Genomic DNA, 27,506 nt, shown 5'->3' on the forward strand with positions numbered 1-27,506 from the left:
CTTTAGTTTTCCTTCACTTTCTGTCATAAGGGTGGTGTCATCTGCATATCTGAGGTTAGCCATTAGTGAAAGTTGGACCCTAAAGAAGGCTGAGCACTGAAGAATTGATGTCTTCAAGTTGTGGAGCTGGGAAGACTCTTCAGAGTTCCTTGGTCTTCGAGGAGATCAAGCCAGTCAATCTTAAAGGAAATCAACCCTGAATAGTCATTGAAAGGACTGATGTTGAAGCTGAAACTCCAATACATTGGCCACCTGATGTGAAGAGCCAACTCTCTGGAAAAGACCCTGATGCTGGGAAAAATTGAGGGCAGGAGGAGAAGAGGGTGACAGAAGATGAGATGGTTGGTTAGTACCACCAACTGAATGGACACGAGTTTTAAGAAACTCCAGGAGATAATGAAGGATAGGGAAGCCTGGCATGCTGTGGTCTATAGGGTCGCAAAGAGTTGGACATGACTTAGCAACTGAACAACAACAAGGGGAAAAAACATAAACCCTTGTAAACATTAAAAAAAAAAGAACATAAACCCTTATGGCTCAGCTGGTAAAGAATCCACCTGCAATGTGAGAGACCTGGGTTGAATCCCTGGGTTGGGAAGATCACCTGGAAAGGGGAAAGGCTACCCTTTCTGGCCTGGAGAATCCCATGGACTGTATAGTCCATGGGGTCACCAACAGTCGGACATGACTGAGCAACTTTCACTTGTAGGAAAAAACAGACTGTCAGCCAGTTTGCATCTGCATAGGTCCAAATGTAACATCCCTTTTTCACGTATATACTTTATATTCATTTTGACAGACATCAACTATTTCATGAAGAGTTCTGATTTGATACCCTACATAAATGTTCCATTTTTCCACATGGTTGTGTTTTAAATTATTTATTAAATTAATTTTTGGTTGCACTGGGTCTTCACTGCTGCCAGAGCAGGTGGTTACTCTCTAGTGGTGGCGCATAAATTTCTCACTGTGGTGTTTTCTCTTGTTGTGGAGCACAGGCTCTCAGTGCATGACCTTCAGTAGTTGCAGTACATGAGCTCAGGAGTTGTGGCTCAGTAGTTATGTTACATGGGCCTAGTTACTCTGCTGCACGTGGGATCTTCCCAGACCAGGCATCGAACCTGTGTCGCCTGCATTGGCAGGTGGATTCCTATCCACCATACCACCAAGGAAGTCTCATGTTCAGTCTCAGAAAACTTGGAACAAAATGAGGTGAAAGTCAGCTTTTGGTTTTTCTATGTGGAGAGTCCTAATAGCAGAGAATAATGACAGTGTTGTTTCCTTCTTTACAAGTATTCTACTTTTGATTTCATTTGTCTAACAGCTTTGGTACCACTTCTAGCTTCTGGAACTGAAAGAATACCTGAAAGAATTTATACCCAAATTTTTGGAAACAAGGTTTTAGAAAGTTTCCCAGTTATAAGATCAACATGTATAAAAATCAGTTGTATTTACATACATTCACCAGCAATAAAAAATTAGAAAGTATGGTTTAAGACACCATTTACAAAAGTTACAAGGTAACTAGGAATCTCACAAGAAGATGTGAAAGATCTACATAAGGAAAATCATAACATTTTATAGAAAGGTATTAAAGAAGACCCAAGTAAATGGAAAGTGATCCCAAGTAAATGGAAAGTGATCCCATGCTCATGAGTAGGAATACTTGATATAGTAAATATGTCAGTTCTCCAGAATTAATCTACGGAATTACTCACAACAGCAAAAAGGAAACTCAAGGGTCCATCAACAGTTGAATGGGTAAATAAACTGGGGTCATACAAGGGAATATTATTCTCCATAAAAAGAAAGGAAATTCTGACATTGTGGCTGCATTGTGAATGAACCTTGAAAACATTACACTAAGCGAAATATGTCAAACACAAAAGACTACATGTAGTATATGATTCCATACATATGAGATCCCTAGAGTAGTCAAATTCGTAGAGACAAAAAGTAGAATGGGTGACAGGGACTGGGGGAGGAGGGAATATATATATAGTGTTTAGTGAAGATAGTTTTAGTTTGTGGTAGATGAGAATGTTCTGGCAACGGATGGAGACGAAGGTTGTAGAACAATGTGAATGTGCTTCATGCCCCAGAACTGGACAGTTAAAAATGATTACAATGGTAAAGTTTTATATCACTATTTTACCACAATAAATCTTTTAAATAAAAAATGGCTAAAAGGTACTTTGTTATATACATTTTACCACAACTTTAAATAATCTAGCCAATATAATGAATTGATTTTAAAATCAATATGGACACACAATAGCCCAGGAACAGCCTCTTGAAAAAGGACATGGTGGGAGGATTTGCCTTCTTGGGTATCAAAGTTTATTGTGAAGTTATAATAATTCAGACAGGGTGGTACTCGAGAGACAAATTGATTAGTGGAATGGAACAGGGATCCAAAAACTGACCCACAGCTGTAAGGACACTTAATATAGAGCAAAATTGGTATTCCAAGACAGTGGGTAAAGGACATTCATCTCAAACAGTACTGGGACAATTGCAGCTCTCTTAAAGACACTTGATCCTTGCCTCACAACATACATGAAGAAAGTGAAAGGGTTAGTCACTCCGTCGTGTCCAACTCTTTGTGACCCCATGGACTGTAGCCTGCCAGGCTCCTGTGTCCATGGAATTCTCCAGGTTAGAATACTGGAGTGGGTTGCCATGCCCTTCTCCAGGGAATCTTCCCAACCCAAGGATCGAACCTGCATCTCTTGCATCTCCTGCATTGGCTGGTGGGCTCTTTACCACTCACACCACCTGGGAAGCCCCACAACGTACATGAATGCATGGAAAACAAAGACAACTTCTAGAAGACAATGTAGGCAAATATTTCCATAATCTAGGGGCAGGGAAAGCCTTCTTAAAGAGGATATTAAAAACATGAGGGATTCCCTGGTGACTCAGTGGTAAAGAATCTGCCTGCAATGCAAGAGACGCAAGAGATGCAGGTTTGATCCCTGGATTGGGAAGATCCCCTAGAGGAGGAAACGGCAACCCAGTCCAGTATTCTCGCTGGAAATATGCCATGGACAGAGGAGCCTCACAGGCTACAGTCCATGAGGTCACAAAGAGTCGGACATGACTGAGTGACTGAGCACACATACAAAAAACATGAACCATCAAGAAAATGGAACATATCCCACATTGAAGGTCAGGAAGGGCGGCGGTGAGGAGATACCCCTCATCCTAGGTAAGGAGCAATGGCTGCGCTTTGCTGGAGCAGCCGTGAAGAGATTCCCCACACCCAGGGTAAGAGAAACCCAAGTAAGACGGTAGGTGTTGCAAGAGGGCATCAGAGGGCAAACACACTGAAATCATACTCACAGAAAACTAGTCAATCTAATCACACTAGGACCACAGCCTTGTCTAACTCAATGAAACTAAGCCATGCCCGTGGGGCAACCCAAGACGGGCGGGTCATGGTGGAGAGGTCTGACAGAATGTGGTCCACTGGAGAAGGGAATGGCAAACCACTTCAGTATTCTTGCCTTGAGAACCCCATGAACAGTATGAAAAGGCAAAATGATAGGATACTGAAAGAGAAACTCCCCAGGTCAGTAAGTGCCCAATATGCTAATGGAGATCAGTGGAGAAATAACTCCAGAAAGAATGAAGGGATGGAGCCAAAGCAAAAACAATACCCAGCTGTGGATGTGACTGGTGATAGAAGAAAGGTCCGATGCTGTAAAGAGCAATATTGCATAGGAACCTGGAATGTTAGGTCCATGAATCAAGGCAAATTGGAAGTGGTCAAACAAGAGATGGCAAGAGTGAATGTCGACATTCTAGGAATCAGAGAACTGAAATGGACTGGAATGGGTGAATTTAACTCAGATGACCATTATATCTACTACTGCGGGCAGGAATCCCTCAGAAGAAATGAAGTGGCCATCATGGTCAACAAAAGAGTCCGAAATGCAGTACTTGGATGCAATCTCAAAAACGACAGAATGATCTCTGTTCGTTTCCAAGGCAAACCATTCAATATCACAGTAATCCAAGTCTATGCCCCAACCAGTAACGCTGAAGAAGCTGAAGTTGAGTGGTTCTATGAAGACCTACAAGACCTTTTAGAACTAACACCCAAAAAAGATGTCCTTTTCATTATAGGGGACTGGAATGCAAAAGTAGGAAGTCAAGAAACACCTGGAGTAACAAGCAAATTTGGCCTTGGAATACGGAATGAAGCAGGGCAAAGACTAATAGAGTTTTGCCAAGAAAATGCACTGGTCATAACAACCACCCTCGTCCAACAACACAAGAGAAGACTCTATACATGGACATCACCAGATGGTCAACACCTAAATCAGATTGATTATATTCTTTGCAGCCAAAGATGGAGAAGCTCTATACAGTCAACAAAAACAAGACCAGGAGCTGACTGTGGCTCAGACCATGAACTCCTTATTGCCAAATTCAGACTGAAATTGAAGAAAGTAGGGAAAACCACTAGACCATTCAGGTATGACCTAAATCAAATCCCTTATGATTATACAGTGGAAGTGAGAAATAGATTTAAGGGCTTAGATCTGATAGATAGAGTGCCTGATGAACTACGGAATGAGGTTCGTGACATTGTATAGGAGACAGGGATCAAGACCATCCCCATGGAAAAGAAATGCAGAAAAGAAAAATGGCTGTCTGGAGAGGCCTTACAAATAGCTGTGAAAAGAAGAGAAGCGAAAAATAAAGGAGAAAAGGAAAAATATAAGCATCTGAATGCAGAGTTCCAAAGGATAGCAAGAAGAGATAAGAAAGCCTTCCTCAGCGATCAATGCAAAGAAATAGAGGAAAACAACAGAATGGGAAAGATTAGAAATCTCTTCAAGAAAATTAGAGATACCAAGGGAACATTTCATGCAAAGATCGGCTCGATAAAGGACAGAAATGGTATGGACCTAACAGAAGCAGAAGATATTAAGAAGAGGTGGCAAGAATACACAGAAGAACTATACAAAAATGATCTTCATGACCCAGATAATCACGATGGTATGATCACTCACCTAGAGCCAGATATCCTGGAATGTGAAGTCCAGTGGGCCTTAGAAAGCATCACTATGAACAAAGCTAGTGGAGGTGATGGAATTCCAGTTGAGCTATTCCAAATCCTGAAAGATGATGCTGTGAAAGTGCTGCACTCAATATGCCAGCAAATTTGGAAAACTCAGCAGTGGCCAAAGGAATGGAAAAGGTCAGTTTTCATTCCAATCCCAAAGAAAGGCAATGCCAAAGAATGCTCAAACTACCGCACAATTGCACTCATCTCAAACGCTAGTAAAGTAATGCTCAAAATTCTCCAAGCCAGGCTTCAGCAATATGTGAACTGTGAACTTCCTGATGTTCAAGCTGGTTTTAGAAAAGGCAGAGGAACCAGAGATCAAATTGCCAACATCCGCTGGATCATGGAAAAAGCAAGAGCGTTCCAGAAAAACATCTATTTCTGCTTTATTGACTATGCCAAAGCCTTTGACTGTGTGGATCACAACAAACTGTGGAAAATTCTGAAAGAGATGGGAATACCAGACCACCTGATCTGCCTCTTGAGAAATCTGTATACAGGTCAGGAAGCAACAGTTAGAACTGGACATGGAACAACAGACTGGTTCCAAATAGGAAAAGGAGTTCGTCAAAGCTGTATATTGTCACCCTGTTTATTTAACTTATATGAAGAGTACATCATGAGAAACGCTGGGCTGGAAGAGGCACAAACTGGAATCAAGATTGCCAGGAGAAATATCAATAACCTCAGATATGCAGATGACACCACCCTTACGGCAGAAAGTGAAGAGGAACTAAAAAGCCTCTTGATGAAAGTGAAAGTGGAGAGTGAAAAAGTTGGCTTAAAGCTCAACATTCAGAAAACGAAGATCATGGCATCCAGTCCCACCACTTCATGGGAAATAGATGGGGAAACAGTGGAAACAGTGTCAGACTTTATTTTTCTGGGCTCCAAAATCACTGCAGATGGTGACTGCAGCCATGAAATTAAAAGACGCTTACTCCTTGGAAGGAAAGTTATGACCAACCTAGATTGCATGTTCAAAAGCAGAGACATTACTTTGCCAACAAAGGTTCGTCTAGTCAAGGCTATGGTTTTTCCTGTGGTCATGTATGGATGTGAGAGTTGGACTGTGAAGAAGGCTGAGTGCCGAAGAATTGATGCCTTTGAACTGTGGTGTTAGAGAAGACTCTTGAGAGTCCCTTGGACTGCAAGGAGATCCAACCAGTCCATTCTGAAGGAGATCAGCCCTGGGATTTCTTTGGAAGGAATGATGCTAAAGCTGAAACTCCAGTACTTTGGCCACTTCATGTGAAGAGTTGACTCATTGGAAAAGACTCTGATGCTGGGAGGGATTGGGGGTAGGAGGAGAAGGGGACAACAGAGGATGAGATGGCTGGATGGCATCACTGACTCAATGGACGTGAGTCTCAGTGAACTCCGGGAGTTGGTGATGGACAGGGAGGCCTGGCGTGCTGCGATTCATGCAGTTGTAAAGAGTCGGACACGACTGAGCGACTGATCTGATCTCATCTTACTACAGTAAAATTAAGACATTCTGTTCATCAGAAGACATCATGAAGAAAGTGCAAGGGCGGGGGGGCTTCCTTGGTGGCTCAGTGAGTGGTAAGGAATCTGCCTGCAATGCAGGAAACTTGGGTTCGATCCCTGGGTTGGGAAGAGCCCCTGGAGAAGGGAAAGACTACCCATCCTAGTATCCTGGTCTGGAGAATATCACGAATAAATCACTATTTACCCACTCCAGTATTCTGGCCTGGAGAATTCCATGGACTGTATAGTCCATGGGGTCATAAAGGGTCAGACATGACTGAGTGCCTTTCACTTCACTTCATCCACTATTTATCTATGGAGAATCCCATGGATAAATCACTAAGATGAAGATAAGCAATCCATAGAAAAATGGAAAGATTGGTGTGAGCAGGCATTTCATTGAAGAGGAAACACAATGGCAGAGCTGAAAACATATATACTGTAAGAACTTCCTGTAATTGCATTAACAAAGCACAATAAACTGAAGTGTTAGTTGCTCAGTTGTGTCCAGCTCTTTGCAACCCCATGAACTATAGACCACCAGGCTCCTCTGTCCATGGAATTCTCTAGGCCAGAATACTGGAGTGGGTTGCCATTCCCTTCTGCAGGGGATCTTCCCAACACAGGGATTGAACCTGGGTCTCCCACACTGCAGGCAGATTCTTTACTGTTTGAGCCATCACAGAAGCCTGGACATGAATCTGGGGGGGACACCATTCAACCCAGTATATGCTAAGTTGCTTCAGTCATGTCAGACTCTTTGCAACCCTATGGATTGTAGCCTGCCAGGCTTCATCTGTTCATGGGATTCTCCAGGCAAGAAAACTGGAGTGGGTTGCCATTTCCTTTTCCAGAGGATCTTCCTGACCCAGGGATTGAACTTGTGTCTCTTACGTCTCCAGCTTTGGCTGGCGGGTTCTTTACCACTAGCACCACCTGGGAAGCCCATTCAACCCAGTGTATATACCCTATGACCTGAGATACGCACACACACACACACACACACACACACACACACACACACACCCCTATGGAAATACACATACATGTGCACCAGTAGGCAAATATATGTTTGCAGCAACACCTGCTGTGGTATCTAAAGTGGGAAAATACTCAAATATCCCTCAACAGAAGGGCTCAATGACTGGCATAATATTTGTCCAGAGGAACAGCAGTCATGTGGCTATTATGCAATGACTCACATTAACCTACCAATTTTGAGCACAGAATCTAGACACAAATATAATACTGAATAATTCCACTTATACAAAGTCCCAATGAAGACAAAACAAAACCATTGTATTGAGAGATGCCTGCTTATCTGGTTCCATGGTCAGGATGTCTGTCCAAACTCATATATTGAAATCTAATGCCCTAATGGTATTTATTAGGAGGTGGGGGCCTGGGAGAGGTGCTCAGGTCATGAGCTCATGAAGGTGAAGTCCTCAAGATGAGATGAGTGTCTTCATCAAAGAGGCTCCAGTTTCTTCAGTCCTCCTGCCCAGTGAGGATACAATGAGAAGTCTGCAACCTGGGAAGAAGACCCTCCCCCATGCTGATGGTACCTTGATCTCTGACGGCAAGCCTTGGTGAGCAATAAACTTCCGCTGTTTCTAAGTGCCACCGTCTGTGACACTTTGTCCCAGCACCCCAAACGGGCTGATACAATTGGTAAAGTTATGAAAAGCCAAGAGATGACCCCAAAAATCAGGTGTGTGCTCACTGGTGGAAGGGAGAAGGAAGTGATGGGAAGGGAATGAGGATGTAGACATTTGAATTCTCGACTTGGGCAATGCCAAGGCAAAGTTTGCTTTGCTAAGTCATTGAGCTGGACATCTGGATTTCTCATCTTTTCTTTTTCAGTCACACAAGGAATGTGTGGGGGAAGGTAAGCCTGGGAGGACTGTGTGACGCCTGGGTGAGCGGGCTCAGGGTGTGGACTCCACTTTGGGGAGCACTCCAGGTGACATGGGCTGCAGGAGTGAGGTGGTGGCCCCCTTCACCTGTCTCACAGCAAGCACAGCATGGAGCTCAGGGTTTTGTAAGCAACGTTCCATTGCCGAGTCACTTGTGGTGAGGGTGCTGAAAGATTCCCACAGGGGGCCTGTGGGTCTCCTGATACCCTGACCCTGCCACTTGCAGTGTGTCTCCTGGCCGGCAATGGGCAAGGAGGGGTGCTCCTAAACGGAAGGAGACGGAATCATTGTGAACAAGAGGACCATCGACCATGGCCCCGGAGACATCTTGCATCTGTAGGTCATTAAGAGCCTCCCGGCAAACCAAGGGACAGTAAGAAGCACCAGCATCTGCCAATGGAAGAGGAAAACCAGGCATTGGCTTTACTCCATGAGGATGCTCTGATGCTCCCCGTGTCCCCTGTGTGGGTCTATGAGCAGGATGATGCCATTTTGTCAAGCTCAAGTATCAACAGACTGAGCACAAGACTGTTTAGGAGGGCATCCTGAAGTGGTCAACCTCTAAGAGAAAAAGGAATGATAAACAGCAAATATAGGCTAGCAATTACTTCCGGGGGGCAGGGAGGGGCAGGAGAAAGGGATTTGGGGACAACGATTTTTGCCCAGGACCTGGCAGCACTCTGTGAAGTCTGGGGCGGGTGATGGGGGCTCCTTTTATTATCTATTTCACATGCAATAATGTGATGTGTGTAACGTAAAGGTGATGCGTGTCCACACAACATAGGTAATCCACGCAGCACACAGATATTACACTGATTTGGGGATGTGTCCAATATTGTATTAAAAGAAGACACAGGGATGGTGAGGGCCCAGGTGGGTTTTCATGAATAAATGCTTTCACCCACAAAACGAAGCCACAGACAGAAGGTACTCATGGGTGCTGTCAATATTTATTGAAGGACTCAGCTTAGATGTCACCTTGCAGTTGAAGCAGACTCAGGTGCGCGCCCCTCTGTGTGCCTCCCTCCTGGCCCTGTGTGTCTCCCTTTTGAACATCCATCACCCTGGGCTGGGACCCCTGATGTCCCGTCTCCTGCAGATCAGATTGGGAACTTGAGGGGCAGAGTCTGAGTCCGACTCAGTGCCTGGCCCACAGCCACTGCTTCCGGAGGATTACCACTCCAGGGACCTGTGGGAACTGAGCAAAGAAGAAAAGCATCTGTGGGCCTCTGTAACGACGGGGAGCAGGAGACTGCTGGCCCTCAAGGTCACACCTTTTGAGAAAATCTTTCCCTTCAAATTTGGACTTCAGTGATGCTGTGATGCCCTGTTTGGGCAGCGGGGGGATCCCTGTTTTTTTTCCCTTGGGGCACCAGGCTGAGCAGGATTGACAGACCAGGGGGATGCAACTGAGCCACTGGGCAGAGAGCGAGAGCAAGGACAGGGAAGGACTCGAGCATGTGGACTCTGGTCTCTCCCTTCCCCATCTGCTGGCTACCCTGGCTCTGATCTCTCACTTCAGATGCTCCCAGGGCCCCTGCCACCATGCCACCTGCTCGAACATCAGCCCCACATCAATGCTCAGGCAGCGACTTCTGCAGTCTATCTGGCTTTTTCCTCTGCCTCTCAATTACCTGGTCCAGCCCCATCACCTTCCTCCCAGACAAGGGCAGCAGCCTCTTGCTGGTCTCTGCTGCCACTCTCCCCACCTCATCCGTTCTGCTCCCACAGCCAAATCAGCCCTTTTAAACACAACTTAGATCATGGCCCTAAGCCTTCCAACCTCTCCTGGTCTTCTGGGGACACAGTGAGCTCCAGCAAAAAGCTCTCCCTGAAACTGACTCAGACGTTGCCACTGAGGGGCCCCACAAACAACCCAAACTTAACTGTCCCCAACTTACCTCGTCTCCTAGTCCCCAACTCAGACAGATCCAAGAGCCACCTCCAGTCTCTGTCTTCCTCAACAATGGCAAGCCCACCTCCTTTCTTCAGCTCAACTGCCACTGTCGTAGTTGAAGCCACATTTGTGACAACCATGATTACAATCTCCTAAGCAGTTGATGAGTAGAGGTGATCAGTGGTCTGTCAGCTCTGTGGGGCTAGGGGGGGAGTCACATAGATTGAATTCTGCCAAGGAGATGGTATTTGAGGGGCAGGGATGGCAGCAGCAGTGGCTGGACACTGTCCTGATGTCCAGTCCCAAGTACCCACATCTTTGTAACCACAAACGGTGCTGCAAAAGCTCTCTTTGTGTGCGCTTGGCTGAGTATTTCTATTGAAAGTGAAAGTGAAGTCACTCAGTCGTGTCTGACTCTTTATGATCCCATGGACTGTAGCCTGCAAGGCTCCTCTGTCCATGGGATTTTCCAGGCAAGAACACTGGAGTGGGTTGCCATTTCCTTCTCCAGGAGATCTTCCTGACCCAGGTATCGAACCCAGGTCTCCCACACTGCAGGCAGACTCTTCACCATCTGAGCCACCAGGGAAGCCCATTTCTATTGAATGGATCCCTAAGAGGGAAACCGCTTAGTTAAAGGTCATACAGGTTTCAGTTTGTTAGATGCTGCCAAATTATCCTCTAAAAACAGTTCAACCAGTTGATATTTTCACCACCATGTAGGCGAGACTATTTCCCAACATCCTTGCTGGTAACGGGCATGATCAAACTTTTATCTCCCCATATTTTTTATTATGAAAAATTGCAAACATATAGTGTTTTAGTTTCCCAGGGCTGCTATAAGAGATTACCACAAATGGGCAGGCTTCAACCAACAGAAATTTATTCTCTCCCAGTTCTGGAGGCTAGAAGTCCAAAATCAAGGTGTAAACAGGGCTGTGTTCCCTCTGAAAGCTCTAGGGAAGAATTTCTCCTTGTGTATTTCAGTTTCTGGTGGTTCCAGGAGCTCCTCAGTTTGTGGCTGCAAAACTCTGTCTCTACCATCGATTGGCCTTCCCTGTGTGTCTGTGTCGAAACTTCTCTCTTCTTAGGAGGATACTAGTCATTGGATTTAGGGCCCGCCTTACTCCAGCATGACCTTATTTGGATCACATCTGCAAAGATCTAATTTCCAAATGAAGTGACATTTACAAGTTCTGGATAGACATGAATTTTAGGGGGATACTCTTCAACCCAGTATATGTATCAATGTTAAAAAAAAAAAACAAAACAGCACCCATTTACTTACCCACTAGATTCCAATGGTCGCCAATATGAGAAATCAAAAATGGCACAGACAGGGACTTCCTCAGTGGTCCAGCAGTTAAGACTCCACGCTTCCAATGCAGGGGATTTGGGTTTGATCCCTGGTTGGGGAACTAATACACCACCTGCTGCATGGTATGGCCAAAAAAAAAAAAAAAAAAAAAAAAAAGAGGCATATAGCTAAAAAACATGACATTTTGATTCCACTTTTTTTGACTTAGTATGAATAGATTGCTAGATTTCTTTTTTTTATTTCTAGATTCTAATTAAAAAAAATAGATGTGCAACAAGCAACAAAGGTTTACTGTATACCATAGGTAACTATAGTCAATATTTTGTCAATATTACTAATGGAATACCTATAATGGAAAATTATCTGAAATATCTATAATGGAAAATAACCTAACAATAATAGATGTGTCTATTATAAAAATAACATATGTGTATAAGAACCACGTAGCTGTGCACCTGAAACATTGTAAGTGTTTTGTATGTGCTTTTGTAAACACACACAAAATATATATATATTAAGAAAAAAAAAAAAAAAGAGGCACAGAGAAAGATGAAAGTCTCCCAATTCATTTGAGGTGGTGTCTCACATCTTCTGGCTCTAGTTGTCTCTTTCCTCTCCTGAAGGCAAACTTCGAGAAAGGAACAATCAACGCTGTGTCTCCACTTCCTCACAAAGACATCACTCTTAGCAAACTGGTGTTGCTAAGTACAAGAAAGTGTTCTGTCTTCATCTTACCTGCTTCCTGGCAGCAGTCGAGACTGACATTGTTAATCATGGCGTCCTTGAAACTTCCCAGGGTTTTCCCCCTCCTCCTTGATGCTCCTCTCCGATCTCTCTTCTGATCCTCCTCCCTGCCCCTAGCAAGTGCTGGTGTTTCTCTGGACGCTCTCCTGGGCATCCTCTTCTTTCCTTACCTGTATAAGGGAGGGTCCAACTGCGGGGAAAAGAAAGCCCTCTTGCTATTCTAAGCATTCAGTTCAGTCGCTCAGTCGGGTCCGATTCTTTGCGACCCCATGGACTGCAGCACGCCAGGCCTCCCTGTCCATCACCAACTCCCGGAGTTTACTCAAACTCATGTCCATCGAGTCGGTGATACCATCCAAACATCTCATCCTCTGTCGTCCCCTTCTCCTCCCGCCTTCAGTCTTTCCCAGCATCAGGGTCTTTTCCAAAGGACTCAGTTCTTCGCATCAGGTGGCCAAATAACTGACTCATTGGAAAAGACCCTGATGCTTAAGTTTTAAAACAGGGAGACGGTAAGCCGTGAGTGCGGGGACTAGCGGAGCCCACTCCGCCCAGTACCTTCTGCTGGGTCCCACCCACCAGCATCCGCAGATTGGCAGGCGGGCTGTGGGAACCAAAGGAGCTCTGCCCCGCCCCCTTAATTATTTGTAGCGTGCGCGCCCGGAGAGACGTACAGCCAACCAGCGAAAAGGAGCAGCTGTGAATGACAGCCACATCGTTCAATCACCTGAGAGTCTGGAGAGCCGTCTTGCGCCCGGACCAATGGCAGCTCAAGGCGGACTTCGGGCGGGGGCGTCGGTCACCTGATCCGCGGCGGCCGCGGTGGGTCCTGGCAGTACAGGCCGAGAGGTTATGATGGCGGCGACCGCGGCGGCTCAGGTGCGGGCGGGGACGCGGTGGGCTCCAGCGCTCTGCCGGATGCCATGGCTGCCGCTGATGCTGGTGGCGGCGGCAGCGGCGACGTCGGAGCAGCAGGTGCCGCTGGTGCTGTGGTCGAGTGACCGGTGAGCGGGGCGGGCTGCGCTGCGCGCCGCGGCGGTTGAGGGGCCCTCGCTCGACTCCGGAGCTGTCCTTGGCGGGGGGCGGCGAGGCCCAGGGGGGGCTGTTCCTTGTTCGGAGGCCTGTAGCAAGGACGCTGGCTCTGGGCCCCAGGCATCAAGCTGGGAGCCCACGGGCTTCGGATCTCAAGCCCCCGCTTGACAGCACCTCTCTATCTCCTGCTAGAGGCCTGTGGGCTCCTGCGGCCGACACCCACGAGGGCCATATCACCAGCGACATGCAGCTCTCCACCTACTTAGACCCCGCCCTGGAGCTGGGCCCCCGAAATGTGCTGCTGTTCCTGCAGGACAAGGTGCGCCTCCCCCAACCCTCTCTCCCTTCATCATTCAGGAGACAGCCCCCTCTCCCCCAGGACACTGAGGCCCATTCCCCGAGGGAAGCTGCAGTGACCTTGTCCAAACTGCAGAGAGGTGTGGTTCCTTCCTTGGGAAGGCCTGCGGGAGAATGTTGAGTGGGAATGGTGCGTGCCTGCTAAGTCGCTTCAGTCGTGTCTGATTCTTTGCGACTCTATGGGCTAATAGCCCGCCAGGCTCCTCTGTCCATGGGATTCTCTAGGCAAGAATACTGGAGTGGGTTGCCATGCCCTCCTCCAGGGGATCTTCCAAACCCAGGGATCAAACCTGGGTCTCCTGCATTGGCAGGCAGATTCTTTACAGTCTGAGCCACCAGGGATGCTCCTAGTCAAGAACAGTGGAGTGGGTTGCCATGCCTTCCTCCAAGGGATCTTCCCCACTCAGGGATAGAACCCACATCTTTTTACGATTCCTGGATTGGCAGGCGTTTTTTTTTTTTTAAACACTAGCGCCACCTGGGAAGACAAACAGCTAGCAGAGGATGGTTTCCATCCGTCTACCTCTGGGTTATGGGCACAACATGAGCCCACTGAGCCACTCTGCTGAGCATGGGAATGGCGGGGGCCCAGAAATGGCACCCACTTGATTGGGGGAAATAAGGGGTCAGAGGCCAGATGCTGATTGAGTGCCAAACCCTTACCTGACTCACTACAAGGCAAGGATGATGAACCCTGTTTACAGATGAGAAGCCCAAGGATGGCAAGTGACTTGCCCAAGGTCACATAGCTATTGGGTGGCAGAGTTGTGATTCTGACTGTAATGATCGTAAGACAGAATGGAAGAATGATTGATCGATTACTGAGTGCTTCATTCATACTAGCTGAGCTGATGTCACTATCTTGGTTTTACTGCCTAAGGAGCTAAGGGTTGTAGGATCAGCTGAAGTTCCATGGCTTGTGCAAGTCCCAGGTTATTCCAGCCTGAGTCTGTTGGACACCCCTCCCCCACTGTGATTTTGTGCTCATACCCAGCACACTGTTTACCCTCCCATCTGGGCATTTCTGGCCCTAAAGCAGGTATGCAGACCACAAGAAGATTCTAGGGCAGTGTAGGATTAGTGTTTGCGAGATTATTGAGCTTCTGCTTGTCTCTTCCTCATTGGTGGCCTGTTTGGGTCATTCCCTTTGTGGTCTTGCTCTGTGGGCAGGGGGTGGTAGCTGTGCTGGCCTGTAGTCCTTCCAGGAGGTTGTGAATAATGTAGTCAGACTGGAACTCTGACTCAGTTCCAATTCTATTGCTTACTGGCCTTTGGACATGTGAAATACTCAGCAAATACCAGTTTCCACATCTGTAAAAAGACATCACTGACATCAGAGGGCAGTGAGGAGCAATTCTGATAGTCCATGTAAAAGATCTGGCTGGCGCCCCCCCACCCCATCTGATGGCATTCATTCATTCATTCATTTGTCAAATATAGACTACCTACTCTGTGACAGGTATTGATTAAGTGCTGGGGACATAGCAATGAGCAGAATCACCCAAGCCCCTACTCCGAAGCAGCTAACACTCTTGCGAGGGTGAGGAGTTTACGTAAATGCTAAGTTGGTATGATATAACATTAGCACTATAGTCCTTAGATAAGAAGGAAGCAGACTCAGGGACAGAGTGACTGGCAATGCTGTGTAACATAAAGAGGGAGCAGGCAAGTGCTCGCTGAGGAGGTGGTATTGAAGCAGAGATCTAAGCGGAGGTAGAGATGGAGCCATGTGGCTGGGGGAGGAAGGTATGCATTCCTGGCAGAGGTAACAGCAGGTGCAAAGGGTGAGCCTGTGGAAGAGCTGGTGTGGCTGGAGTACAGTGAGTGAGAGAAAGGCTTAGGAGATGGTCAGTTGAGGAGCCCGGAGATGAGGGGGAAAGGGGTTGGTCGCAGTTCTAAAATGTGGCAGAAGTCTTGGGTGATTTCGAACAGGGAGTGCACACAGGCTTTCTGAATGATGGCCTCGACACCAGAGAGGCTCAGGATTCCTGCCCAGAAGGGCAAGGAGGCTGGGCAGGTGTGTATACTAAACACGATGACATCAGGGAAGCTGATTAAGATCACCTCTGGGCCTCCCTGGGAAAATCCAGAGGAAGCTGGGAGTTGGAGCGGAGGGCGAAAGTTGAAGGACATCCATAGGTTGTGGAGATTAGAAGGATGGGGGTCAGGGTGATTGTGGTCCAGAGTGCTCAGAAGCCTTCCGTGGTTGGTCCAGTGTGTTCTGAGATCTTCACATCTGTCCCCTTCCACAAAAACTGGGGCGGGGAGGGGGGATTTCTCACCCTCCTTTGCAAAGGGTCCCGTGCAGACTGGACAAAGGCGGCTCCAGCTGTTGCAGCTGGCATGTAGGTTCTCTTTTTTCTGGGCCTTCCGCCCCGGGGGCATGCAATCAATGTTCTTAGCTGCTCCCAGCCCCCTCCCCGCAGCTTCCCTCTTCTGTCCGAAGTTCCTCTTATCTCCAGGCAGGCTCTTACTCCTGAGGTTATCATGAGTCAGCTGCCCACACATTTTCTCCCAACCCTGTGACTGCCTTCCTTGTCTTCTCGCCCTGCTGAGAGGGTTGCTGGCGGAAAGAAAGAGAACCTTCCATGCCCCCACCCCTAAAATGCACCCTCATGCTCCAGATCAAACCTGCCTCTAAATGAGCTGTTGCTGGCCCTGCAGAAATGCCCAGGGCCAGTGTCTGCCCCCTGCCCTGGCCCCACATCTGTCCAACCTTCAGAGGCTGTTTCTCTCCCTTTTACTAGCTGAGCATTGAGGACTTCACAGCATATGGTGGCGTGTTTGGAAACAAGCAAGACAGCGCCTTTTCTAACCTGGAGGTAAGAGTCTACACCCAGCCGGTGACCCTGGAGGCCACCCCGTGCCTCCCTCCACCAGCATAATAGGAACTGTCCCCTCAGGAACCAGAGACGTTGGCTTGATGGGGAAAGGCCAGGTGTCAGGGCCAGGAGTGTGGTGTGTTTTTTTTCTTACCTGGAGTGAGACTCGGTGTAGGTGTGGCTTGCCACCGAGGTCTGGGTGGCTGGCCCTGGTCCCGTGGCCCCTTGCTAACTCATCTGCCTATCTCCCCGCTGTTCCCAGAACGCCCTGGACCTGGCCCCCTCCTCTCTGGTGCTTCCTGCCGTTGACTGGTACGCGATCAGCACTCTGACCACTTACATGCAGGAGAAGCTCGGGGCCAGCCCCCTGCACGTGGACTTGGCCACTCTCCAGGAACTGAAGCTCAATGCCAGCATCCCGGCCTTGCTGCTCATCCGCCTGCCCTACACAGCCAGGTACGGCTGGGCCTCTAGCCTCAGGGCCCAAGCTCTGGGGGCACAACTCTGTCCAGCCAAGCTGTCCTCCATTTAGCACCCTGAGGCCCTCCCAGAAGGCATCTGTCTGGCCAGAAGGGGCAGGAAGGCCCTCCAGCCGGGTTGGGACTCAGGAGTCAGTGCCCAGCATCGAGCTAGGCCTCTCAGGCCTCCTGAGATGAGCCAGGCATGGGCCTCGCTAGCGGGGAACCAGCCTGCCTAGCGGGGACTGTTCATGGAGAGGTGGCAGGGACATGACCGGGACTCTGGAGCTGGGGGAGAAAGCACAGGGGATTCCAGGCAGGGCCGCGAGGTGAGCAGAGGTCCTGGGAGGGGAGACTGGTGGTGGTGAGTGTGGCTCTTGGAGGCCCAGCTCGAGTGTGCTAGGTGGCGGGGCTATACCAGGGAATGCCAGGGCCTGGAGGGGCTTCAGGAGGCAGCCCAATGGGTGGCAGAGAGCCATCAGGATTTGGGCAGCTCGAACTTTTATGTCTCTTCCCTAGCTCGGGTCTGATGGCACCGAAGGAAGTCCTCATGGGCAATGGTGAGTGGGGTCGGGGAAGGTGCACGGTTTCCATCTTTATCCAGCCCTTGGCCATGCAGAGCTGGCCCAGGTTCCTCAGTCCCTCTCCATTCCCAGGGGGCCTGGCTGCTTCTCCGAGCCCCTGGCAACTGGGCAAGGTCCCTAGGCCTCGGCCCAAGCGTTGGATGCCCAGGGGCCTCCTCAGCACAGCCTGGAGCCAACTTCCACCCAGGCAGCCTGCACCCTAGGGTCTGGGGGTTTAACACGCCAGCACTGTTTCAAACACCTGTTCTGAGAACTTGTCTCCCATGCACTAGAGAGGACAGTTCTTCCTCCCAGAAAGGTCACCAGAAACTTGCCATGGTGGATTTGGTGTTTTCGGTAGCTGTCTGTCTTTTCTCTGTCCACGTGGGGGAGGCGGTGACTGGGGCCATGGTATCCCAGGGGAGGCCAGAAGTGGGTGGGATGATGAGAAGTGGCTGTTGAAATGGAAAATGCTACTGGGGGTTGATGGGAGCCGGCTCTTGGAGGGGCTTGGTGTCCCACACGGGGACATACCGGTTGCTAGGGTGGGAAGGGCTTCACAGTGGAGACGTCTAGGGGTGCTCGCCTCCACAAGGTGATCTCACAGAGCGCCATCCAGAGAAGGCACCCAGAGAGGGCACAGGAGGGTACAGCCTGCCTCTCCTGGCTTCTGCTGGGTACAGTGGCTGCGAGGGGCTGCCTCTGACCTGTGTCTCTGTTCTCCCCGACCCCTCAGATGAGGTCATTGGGCAGGTGCTGAGCACACTCAAGTCAGAAGACATCCCCTACACGGCGGCCCTCACGGCGGTCCGCCCTTCTAGGGTACGTGCCCATGCCCAGGGCTCCAGGAGGTGTGGTCGGGGAGCCTGGAGGGGGGCTGGTTCCTCCTCTGGGCAGGTGTAGGGGTGGGGGGCATGGATGAGCCATGAAGTCGGGCAACCACTGCCTATCTCACCCCATTAGCCTTATGGGCTGGCATCTTCGGACATGAAGTCCAAGTGTTCTGAAGTTGCAAAGATTAGCAATGTCACAGAGGCTTAGGGGAAAGCTGCTCAAAGGAAGCTTTTGCATATGAGCATCACTGGTGGGACCAGAGATGGTGCTCAGTGGGGAGAGGAAGGGCAGGCTATCTAGTTCAGGGCTCGCCTCAAGGGCTGTTAAGAGAAGGTTTTGTGGGCTCTTGTTTGCAGGTGGCCCGTGATGTAGCCATGGTGACTGGGGGGCTGGGTCGCCAGCTGTTGCAGAGAACAGTGGTGCCGCCTGCAATGAATGTCCCCGTGAGTTACAATGACAGTTACGACACCCGGATCCTCTTTTGGGCCCAAAACTTCTCAGTGGCATACGGGGAGCACTGGGAGGACCTGACCTCCCGCACCTTTGGGGTCCAGGACCTCAACCTGACTGGCTCCTTCTGGAATGACTCCTTTGCCAGGTGAGGGCAAAGTGCGTGCCCCTGCCTGGGTCTGTGTTGGGGGGCATTCAGCGTGAAGACGCAGGTGGTGATGTAGGGTGGGGCTGCTGCTCAGAGCTCTGCCTGCTCATGCCTTCTCATCCTTAGCTGGGGCCTTGGTTGTTAACAGTTCCTAATCACCCTGGATCCCGGTGCCACCCCCTTGGGCAGCCTCATGGCCCAGCCTGAGCACCGTAAGCAACTCCAAGAGGGAGTCTGGGGGTTCAGGGAACCCAGAGGAAGGAGCCCTCAGCTGGAGGTGGGGCACCTGTGTGCTACCCGGTTCCTGACTTGGAAAGGGATGGGGCCTCAGGTCTCCTATCTGTCAAGCTAGGGCCCTGGTTCTTTAGGTGGCTCTGCAGGAGGACCTGGTGCAGTTCAGGTAGAAGGAGACCCGAGGGCCTTGCTCGGAAGTGTTTTCAAGGCCATTCCAGAATCTGAAAACCCCTCTTCCTCCGCAGGCTGGTGCTGACATATGACTCACTCTTTGGGACCATGGTGACATTCAAGTGAGTCTGAGAGGCAGGGGCAGGTGGGCTGCTGTGGCTCCAGCCTCTCCAGCTGCCTGACCCCACTCCGCGGCACCCCCCCGCCCCCAGGTTCATTCTGGCTAGCAGCTTCTACTCAGTGTCTGCCCGGTACTGGTTTACCTTGGAGAACCTGGAAATCCACAGCAACGGCTCCGTCACCTACTTCAATGCCTCCCAGGTCACGGGGCCCAGCATTTATTCCTTCCACTGTGAGCATGTCAGCAGTGAAAACGAGGATGGCAACCTCCTTGTGCCTTACACGCAGCCCTCTCTTTGGCAGTTGACTTTTCGGGACTTCCAGGTAGGAAGGGAGGAGGGACTGTGCCTGACAGTGGGGGAGCCCTGGCTGGAGGAGGGGTTCGAGGGGGAGTAGAGGCCTGTGAAGGGTCTCTGGGTCCTTTCAGGTTTGGGCCTGGGAATGTAGTCCCATCCCCTTGCTGCTCTCTTCCCACCAACTGGGGAACACTTACCTTGCCTCTCTGGGTGGGGCCATTCGGTGCTTTCTGTCCCTCAGATCCAGGCCTTCAATGTGACAGACAAGAAGTTCTCCTATGCTAGCGACTGTGCAGGCTTCTTCTCCCCGGGTATCTGGATGGGGTTGCTCACCTCCTTGTTCATGCTGTTCATCTTCACCTACGGCCTGCACATGATCCTCAGCCTCAAGACCATGGACCGCTTTGACGACCACAAGGGCCCCACCATCACTTTGACCCAGATCGTGTGATTCCACACCTGCGGGGGGGTTGAGGGTGTGGCTGGGGTCCAGGTTGTCACCTCCCCATCAGAGGCCCATTGGGCAGGAAGACTTCTCCCTCTTCCACCATCCCACGACTCCCTGGCTCCCCCTAGCTTGTCAGGCTACCTGTTCAGCTGGCTGAGGGTCTTCCCTGGGCTGTCCACTCTCCACCACATCTCTCTCCACAAGGTGTATATATTTCTGCATAGACAGTAGACAGATCTCCCAGGCTTGATCATTATAAAGGTAGGGGCCGTTAGTTCTGCAAAATCCACCCCGCTTCTCCTTATTTATTCTCATTTCTCCACCTTTGCTCCTTGCTGTTGATAGTGCTTTTGTGTAGCCAGTCCTCCCTTCCCAGGCTCTATGGGGTTCCTTGTAGCAGCCAGGAGCTGTTCCATTCCCTGAGTTTGGGGGGGAGTGTGGAAGTACTATTTGTCTGTCCCGCTTAGCTGGCGTTATTGTTTTATTTTTTGGTGATGTGCTAACAATAAGGCGTACACTGGGGTTTATTCCTTTGGCCTAAGAAGGAAGGGACCTCCATGGCAGGTGGGCTGGGTGTGATCACGGGGTTTGGGACCTGTTCCTGTCGGGAGTACCCGGCAGGAGCCCCGGGGTGCTCGTGGTTTCCTTCCAAATAAAATAAAGACGGGTCGCCATGCTTGGGTTTCCTGTCATTCATTTCTGCGCTGGGCACAAGGGAGGATGCGCTTGGCTGACGGCCGAGAGAGGAGGCCCGAGGATGGAGGGATGGAGGCTGCTTTTCTAGCGACCCAGCGGAGGCCGAGAGGGTCGTTCGCAAACTGGGTTTCCCCCGGCCCCCGCCTTAGCGACTAGGGGAGGGCGGGGGCCTTCAGCGCCCGGGAGAGGGAGGCGGGGGAGACGGCCACGACAATAGTCGCCCCCACATCCCCAGGGGCCCGCCTCGGGCTGCTGCAGCAGCGCGCACCCAGCCGGCGGGGCCGCGCCGAGCTTCCCGGGGCGGGGCGCGGGAGGCTCCCGCGCACGGATCCCTGGCGGGTCTCAGCACCGTCTGCCAGGCCGCCCCGCCCCGCCTCGCCCCGCCTCACCGCCGTCTTTTCTAGGCCCTCGGCGAGGCGGCGTGGCCAGCCGAGTGGCGCGAGCGCTAGAGCCCGGGTCCCAGCAGCCCTCCCCGGGAGGCAAGCGGGGACAGCAGGGGCCCCCGGTCTGCGCAGCAGCGGCGGAGGGGAGGGGCCGGGACTCTTTGACGTGGCGGAGGGGTCGAGCGGCGCTAATGCGCCGCCATCTTTGGTCCACTGCGGCGGCGGCGGCGGCGGCGGCGGCTGTGGCGGAGGAGGAGGAGGAGCCGACGGGCGCTGACACCGAGGCCTGACCATGGACGAGGAATACGACGTGATCGTGCTGGGGACCGGACTCACCGTAAGTGCGGCCTCCGGGGTCCAGGGCGCCGCCTCTCTTTCTCCCTGGGATGCTGCAGCCCCCGACCCCATCCTCCCATCAGTGCCTGCGCGGCACTGTTCGGTCCCCGAAAAGACAGCCCCGTGCCCAACAACCGTGATGCGGCCTCCATCCCTGTCATGCCCGGTCTGCCGAGAAGCGGCCCCTTTTCTGGCTGTCTCTCTTGACCGATTCCCCGGGCCCGACCCCCGGCCCCTACCCAGGACCAGCTTAACATCCCCTCTCATTTTGCGCTCATTCTGGCGGAGATGTCGTGGTACAGGGACCTCCGGTCAGGTCGGGGCGGGGGGACTTGCCAGGGTGGGCTTTCATCCTGCCTCCCCAGGTTCTCAGGGGGCCCGAGGACCCAGGGAATGTTCCAGAAGGAGCCGCGGTGGGGACCGTGACCACATTCCCGCTACCCCACCCCGGTTTCCCATGGAGACCTCGGGGCTGAGGCGTATTTGCAGCCTTTGTCCTTGGGCTGGTGACAGTGACTGGTGAGGGTGTTTGCCCTCCCCCGAACCCTGTTGGACTGCTTCCCTGAGAGACGCCTCCCCCACAGTCGGGTGTGGAAGCCCCTACTGTGGCTGGGAAAGCTCAGGGTCAGGGGTTCCTCTTTGAGGAAAGCGGCCCAGGGTGGGGCCTGGGATTTCGGCACCATGCTAAGCCTTTCTTTATACTTCCTTTTCGGGTCCTTTGCTTGTCCAGCTAGGCGATCCCTGTGTTTTTATCTGCCTTTTTGTGGGCTTCTACGTGGATAGGTGATTTTCTTGGCATCTTGGTTGCTTGAAGACCATCCATATGGCTGCTGGATATCCTTTTCCTTGTTCACCTTTTTACCCAGCAAGGTTATAAAAGGAAACCGTGGTCAAATGAAGGCTCCCCCCCCCCCAATTTCAGGCAGAGCGACCAGCCACAGATGCAAGGAGCTGTGTGTTGAGGCAGAGGCCCTTCAGGTTGACTCTCCCCTCAGGGTTGGAGTGGGGAACACGGTCAGGGCTGCTGGTGGGAATGTGGGCAGATGGGAGTGCAGTGAACATTGCCCCTCACTCAGGAATGTATCCTGTCGGGTATCATGTCTGTGAACGGGAAGAAGGTGCTGCACATGGACCGGAACCCCTACTATGGGGGCGAGAGCTCCTCCATCACCCCCCTGGAGGAGGTAGGCTGCTCCGGGCCCGGGCCTGTCCCTCGTTAACCTCTTGCATGGGGTGCTGAATGAAGCAGCTCCCCAGGTTTTCTGGGTGGGGGGGCGGGGGCGGGAGGGGGTTCCTTGAGATGCATCTTTCTGTCTCTCTCTTCCCCTTCCCCTGTCTGCAGCTGTATAAGCGTTTTCAGTTGCTGGAGGGGCCCCCTGAGACAATGGGCCGGGGCCGAGACTGGAACGTTGACTTGATCCCCAAATTCCTCATGGCCAATGGTGAGGGAGACGAAGGAGGTATTGTGGGGGGCAGGGTGATTGGGACGAGCAGAGAAGGGTCAGACTGCAGACCAGGGACAGACAGACCAGCTCAAGCTTGTGAAGGGAGCCACGCTGACCGTGTTGCCTTGCCCACACCACCCCGCAGGGCAGCTCGTGAAGATGCTATTGTATACAGAGGTGACACGCTACCTGGACTTCAAGGTGGTGGAGGGCAGCTTTGTCTACAAGGGGGGCAAGATCTACAAAGTACCATCTACTGAGACTGAAGCCTTGGCTTCCAGTGAGTGTGGGTCCCGTGAGCCAGGGAATCGGGGCGGGGAGGGAAGGGGGACAGCTATCGAGAGCAGGGTGGCCCTTGCTGCAGGTCATGTTTCTTGTGCAGTACCAAAAGCCCCTTGCTCTATCATCCCCCCTGTGTACACCCACTGGTTGCCAGGAGGGAAGTCCGAGTGTGAAGGGAATACGGTGTCCTGGACAGATTTCAGCTTTTGATTGGGGCTTCACCTAATCAGTGAAACATCCCCAATGTCAGAGCTGGGAGGGCCCTCAGAGGCTGTCCAGCCAGAATCACTGTTGGTACAGTTGAGGAAACAGGCCAATAAGCACAGAGGGGTTAATTGAAAATCACACAGTGGTCGGCAAGAGAACCATGCTGGGAGTTAGGGCACCTGCTTGATCTGCCTGCCTGGCAGGTGGAGAGGTTCACGGCCCGCACCTCAGTGGTGCTTTGCATGTGGCCCTCGTAGACCTGATGGGCATGTTTGAGAAACGGCGCTTCCGCAAGTTCCTGGTGTTCGTGGCAAACTTTGATGAGAATGACCCCAAGACCTTTGAGGGCGTCGACCCCCAGAACACCAGCATGCGTGACGTCTACCGGAAGTTTGACTTGGGCCAGGATGTCATTGACTTCACTGGCCATGCCCTGGCGCTCTACCGCACTGATGAGTGAGGGGAAACTGGCATGGCATATTACCCCTCAGCCGGCCCACACCCTGCCCTCCCCGCTCCTGCCTGCTGCTCCCTTGGCTTACCCTGAGTACTTCCCGTACTCAGCTCTGGGCTCACTCACCTGTCGCCTTTTCTGTCCCTTCCCTGCGTTTGACCCATGGTCTTTCCCAGGCCTGCAAGGGTGGGAAGGCTGGCCTGATGCCAGGGTGGGGGTGCACTGGGCCTTCTGCTCTTGGAGCCTCTTCTGACCCTATTTCCCCCAGCTACCTGGACCAGCCATGTCTCGAGACCATCAACCGCATCAAGTTGTACAGCGAATCCCTGGCTCGGTATGGAAAGAGCCCGTATCTGTACCCACTCTATGGCCTTGGCGAGCTGCCCCAAGGCTTTGCAAGGTGAGGGCGTGGCTTCTGTTGGTTGGCAGTGGAGAAGGCTGAGGCCAACAATGGAAGGGCCCCCTTGGGCATCTCCACTGTGTTTTGTTACTTTCCCACTGTGGGCTTAGTTTACTTCCCACCATCCTCGGGTGATGGCAGCCCAGTGGGGCATTGAAGTGCAGAGATGAAGGACCACAGATAGGGCTCGCTTGGCTCCTAGCTGGAGTCAGATGGCACAAGGACTGGGCCTGTGGCCTTGAAACCTCCGGTCGGATTCTTCAGACCCATTCATTCTATTCCCTAGGATGTTTCCCTGAGGAGCTACCCTCATACTAGCCCTTTGCTGGAAATTTCTGGCATTAAGTCTAGAGAGGAGGGACCCTTCCAGGTTCAGTCTTGAGGTCCTGGTAACAACAAAGCTTGGAAGAGCCCCCGGGTCTCCTGAGCTCTGCCTGCCTGAGGCCACCTTCTCCATGCCCTGTGCTGCCGGGGGCAGGGCATGCAGTAGCGCTGGTCCCCTTGTCTCCCAGGAGGCACCCTCATGGTTCCTCTCCCCACTGTAGATTGAGTGCCATCTACGGGGGGACGTACATGCTGAACAAACCAGTGGACGACATCATCATGGAGAATGGCAAGGTGGTGGGCGTGAAGTCCGAGGGCGAGGTGAGCCTTCCTGCTGCACAGGCGCTCTGGTCTGGGTGGGGCTCAGCCCATCCTTTGAGACCCTCTTCCTGGTCACCCTAGCTCTGCTGGGGCTCCTGCAGCTTGGCCAGGCGCCTCAGCCCGGGGACCAGGGCTCCAGAGGAAGACGGTAGTCACTGCTGTCAGCAGACAGCTGTGGATGAGGGCCCAGCTTCCCGAGGTGTGGGAGGAGAATGTATGCTGTGGGAGGGGTGATGGTGACAGCTTTGGGGAGTGGCCCGCCTACCAGAGCTGCCAGCCTTCCCTGGGTGTTCTGGCCCTCAGACATGGAGGGGGGGTCGGATAGGGCCAAGGCCTTTTGGTGCTTTCACAGGTGGCCCGCTGCAAGCAGCTGATCTGTGACCCCAGCTATGTTCCTGACCGCGTGCGGAAGGCCGGCCAGGTTATCCGTATCATCTGCATCCTCAGCCACCCGATCAAGAACACCAACGATGCCAACTCCTGCCAAATCATCATCCCCCAGAACCAGGTCAACAGGAAGTCAGGTAGGCCAAGCTCCACATGACTTCCTCCAGTGTGTTCTTTTCTTTGGGGTAGCCCTGTCTCGCTGCCCCCCACCCCCAGCCCGGGGGCTGGCTCTCTGCTCAATCCCTCCATGGAAGAGCAGGGATCCACATCATGGTCCCCATGCCTTGAGGCCCTAGGGGGGGATGCTTCCTTTCCACGAGGGCGGCTGCTGGGATGTGGCCAGCTCTGCAGGGCTGGGGAGGGGCAGGAGGGCCCGAGTTGAGCTTGGCCCCCAGAAGCCCCCCACGTACCCCTGCTAATGGAGCCTTTCTTGTGGGCAGACATCTACGTGTGCATGATCTCCTATGCACACAACGTGGCCGCGCAGGGCAAGTACATTGCCATCGCCAGCACCACAGTGGAGACCACAGATCCCGAAAAGGAGGTTGAGCCGGCCCTGGAGCTGCTGGAGCCCATTGACCAGAAGTGAGGGGCTGGGGGGCTGGGGCTGGAGCTGGGGGGAGGAAGGGAGCCAGGGAGCCGGAGGGCGGACATCAGGGAGGGCAAGGCTGATCCTAAGACCTGTTTCAGTCCCTCCATCTGCCCCTCAGGTTTGTGGCCATCAGTGACTTGTACGAGCCCATCGATGATGGTTCCGAGAGCCAGGTAAGCAGCCTATCCTGGCCCTGGGTCCTGGCTGCCGGCCCAGGGCCCCTGCCCCTCTCACCTCGGGCCCTGGGCTCTGGCTGTTTCCAGGTGTTCTGTTCCTGCTCCTACGACGCCACCACACACTTTGAGACAACCTGCAACGACATCAAAGACATCTACAAGCGCATGGCAGGCTCCGCCTTTGACTTTGAGAACATGAAGCGCAAACAGAATGATGTCTTTGGGGAAGCTGACCAGTGATGGCTGACCCCTAGCCCAGCCCCTGGTGCCCTCTCCCCCAACCTGAGTCTGTTCTCCCTGAAGGCTGGGGAGACAGGTGTGGCTGGGCGTCCCTGTTTCCAACATCTTCTGCTTCCCCTACCACATTCCTGTCACCCACCTCATTGATTCACTGACCAAATCCTTAACCTTAGTGATGGTTTGGGAGATGGGGCGGGGGGTTGGTTAGTATCCTCCTTCTTGGCCCTTCCTTATCCTGGGGAAAGGGGGTTCCTCTCCTTGTGTGTGTATCTTCCCCCCACCCCTAATTCTTCTGCTCTGTTTGGGAAGAACGTGGAAGAAAGCTGACTTCTGCCCCCATTGCTCTTATCCCTACTGTAGTGGCCTTTGGAGATGCCCCCTGCCTCCCCCCACCAACTCTAGTGTGTTGGAAAGAAGGGGCCCTCCCAGCACAAAGTTACATTCCTTTCCCTAGTCCATCCCCGTAATTTATTCTAATTTATTAACTTTGGCCCACCCTGTGTGAGAAAGGAGCCCTGTCCTCCGCAGCCTCGCGGTGTGCCCTGGGGCTGTGGGACAGCTACCCTGGCCGGGCCTGCCTGACCCTGGCAACCCTGGCGCAGCTTGGGAAGGGAGAGGGCTTGGGTGTGGCCTCGTTGGAGGTTGATCTTGTTTTTGTTTCTTGTCTTTGTGTCCGCTGGTACTGGCTGAGAGAGAAATGACGTGTGAACAAAGCAGAAGGAGGTGGGAAAATGGATCCAAATCCCCTGTGCCCTGCCCGCCCTATTCCTTCCCATTAGTGGTGGGAAATCCTTATCTTGCAAAGTGAATGTGTCCCTTTCCCCATCCTCTAGTGTATTTCACAGAAAACAAACTCTCCCAATAAAACTGTGTTGAAATCTGAG

General features: G+C 52.0%; 2 protein-coding genes and 1 long non-coding RNA gene across 5 annotated transcripts; 2 read left to right on the forward strand and 1 right to left on the reverse strand.

The window, feature by feature from the left end:
• Positions 1 to 9,424: 9,424 nt before the first annotated feature.
• LOC129639087 (uncharacterized) lies at positions 9,425 to 13,075 on the reverse strand. 3 transcript variants are annotated; one of them, XR_008708155.1, is made up of 4 exons: positions 12,438 to 12,998; positions 11,673 to 11,817; positions 10,389 to 10,586; positions 9,425 to 9,685 (listed from the first exon to the last, which is right to left on the reverse strand). It is a non-coding gene; the product is annotated as an uncharacterized LOC129639087 (long non-coding RNA). The 3 variants fall into 3 exon arrangements; XR_008708154.1 differs by lacking the exons at positions 9,425 to 9,685; positions 10,389 to 10,586 and adding exons at positions 11,251 to 11,548; positions 13,005 to 13,075 and having other exon boundaries at positions 12,438 to 12,636; XR_008708152.1 differs by lacking the exons at positions 9,425 to 9,685; positions 10,389 to 10,586 and adding an exon at positions 11,251 to 11,548.
• A 185-nt stretch (positions 13,076 to 13,260) lies between these two features.
• Positions 13,261 to 21,055, forward strand: ATP6AP1 (ATPase H+ transporting accessory protein 1). The gene is made up of 10 exons (XM_055563799.1): positions 13,261 to 13,450; positions 13,671 to 13,797; positions 16,583 to 16,657; positions 16,920 to 17,113; positions 17,635 to 17,675; positions 18,415 to 18,500; positions 18,869 to 19,110; positions 19,590 to 19,637; positions 19,728 to 19,959; positions 20,173 to 21,055. Exons 1-10 carry the CDS (start codon positions 13,299 to 13,301, stop codon positions 20,380 to 20,382), a joined length of 1,407 nt encoding a protein of 468 aa, XP_055419774.1. The 5' UTR covers positions 13,261 to 13,298; the 3' UTR covers positions 20,383 to 21,055.
• A 461-nt stretch (positions 21,056 to 21,516) lies between these two features.
• Positions 21,517 to 27,505, forward strand: GDI1 (GDP dissociation inhibitor 1). Its single transcript, XM_055563800.1, has 11 exons — positions 21,517 to 21,795; positions 22,871 to 22,978; positions 23,137 to 23,236; positions 23,385 to 23,519; positions 23,986 to 24,184; positions 24,451 to 24,582; positions 25,128 to 25,227; positions 25,580 to 25,751; positions 26,055 to 26,199; positions 26,325 to 26,379; positions 26,470 to 27,505. The coding sequence occupies exons 1-11, from the start codon at positions 21,751 to 21,753 to the stop codon at positions 26,620 to 26,622; spliced, it is 1,344 nt and encodes a 447-aa protein (XP_055419775.1). The 5' UTR covers positions 21,517 to 21,750; the 3' UTR covers positions 26,623 to 27,505.
• The last annotated feature ends 1 nt before the right edge of the window (position 27,506 follows it).

This window comes from Bubalus kerabau, chromosome X, assembly GCF_029407905.1.
Source record: "Bubalus kerabau isolate K-KA32 ecotype Philippines breed swamp buffalo chromosome X, PCC_UOA_SB_1v2, whole genome shotgun sequence".
Lineage (NCBI taxonomy): Eukaryota > Metazoa > Chordata > Mammalia > Artiodactyla > Bovidae > Bubalus > Bubalus kerabau.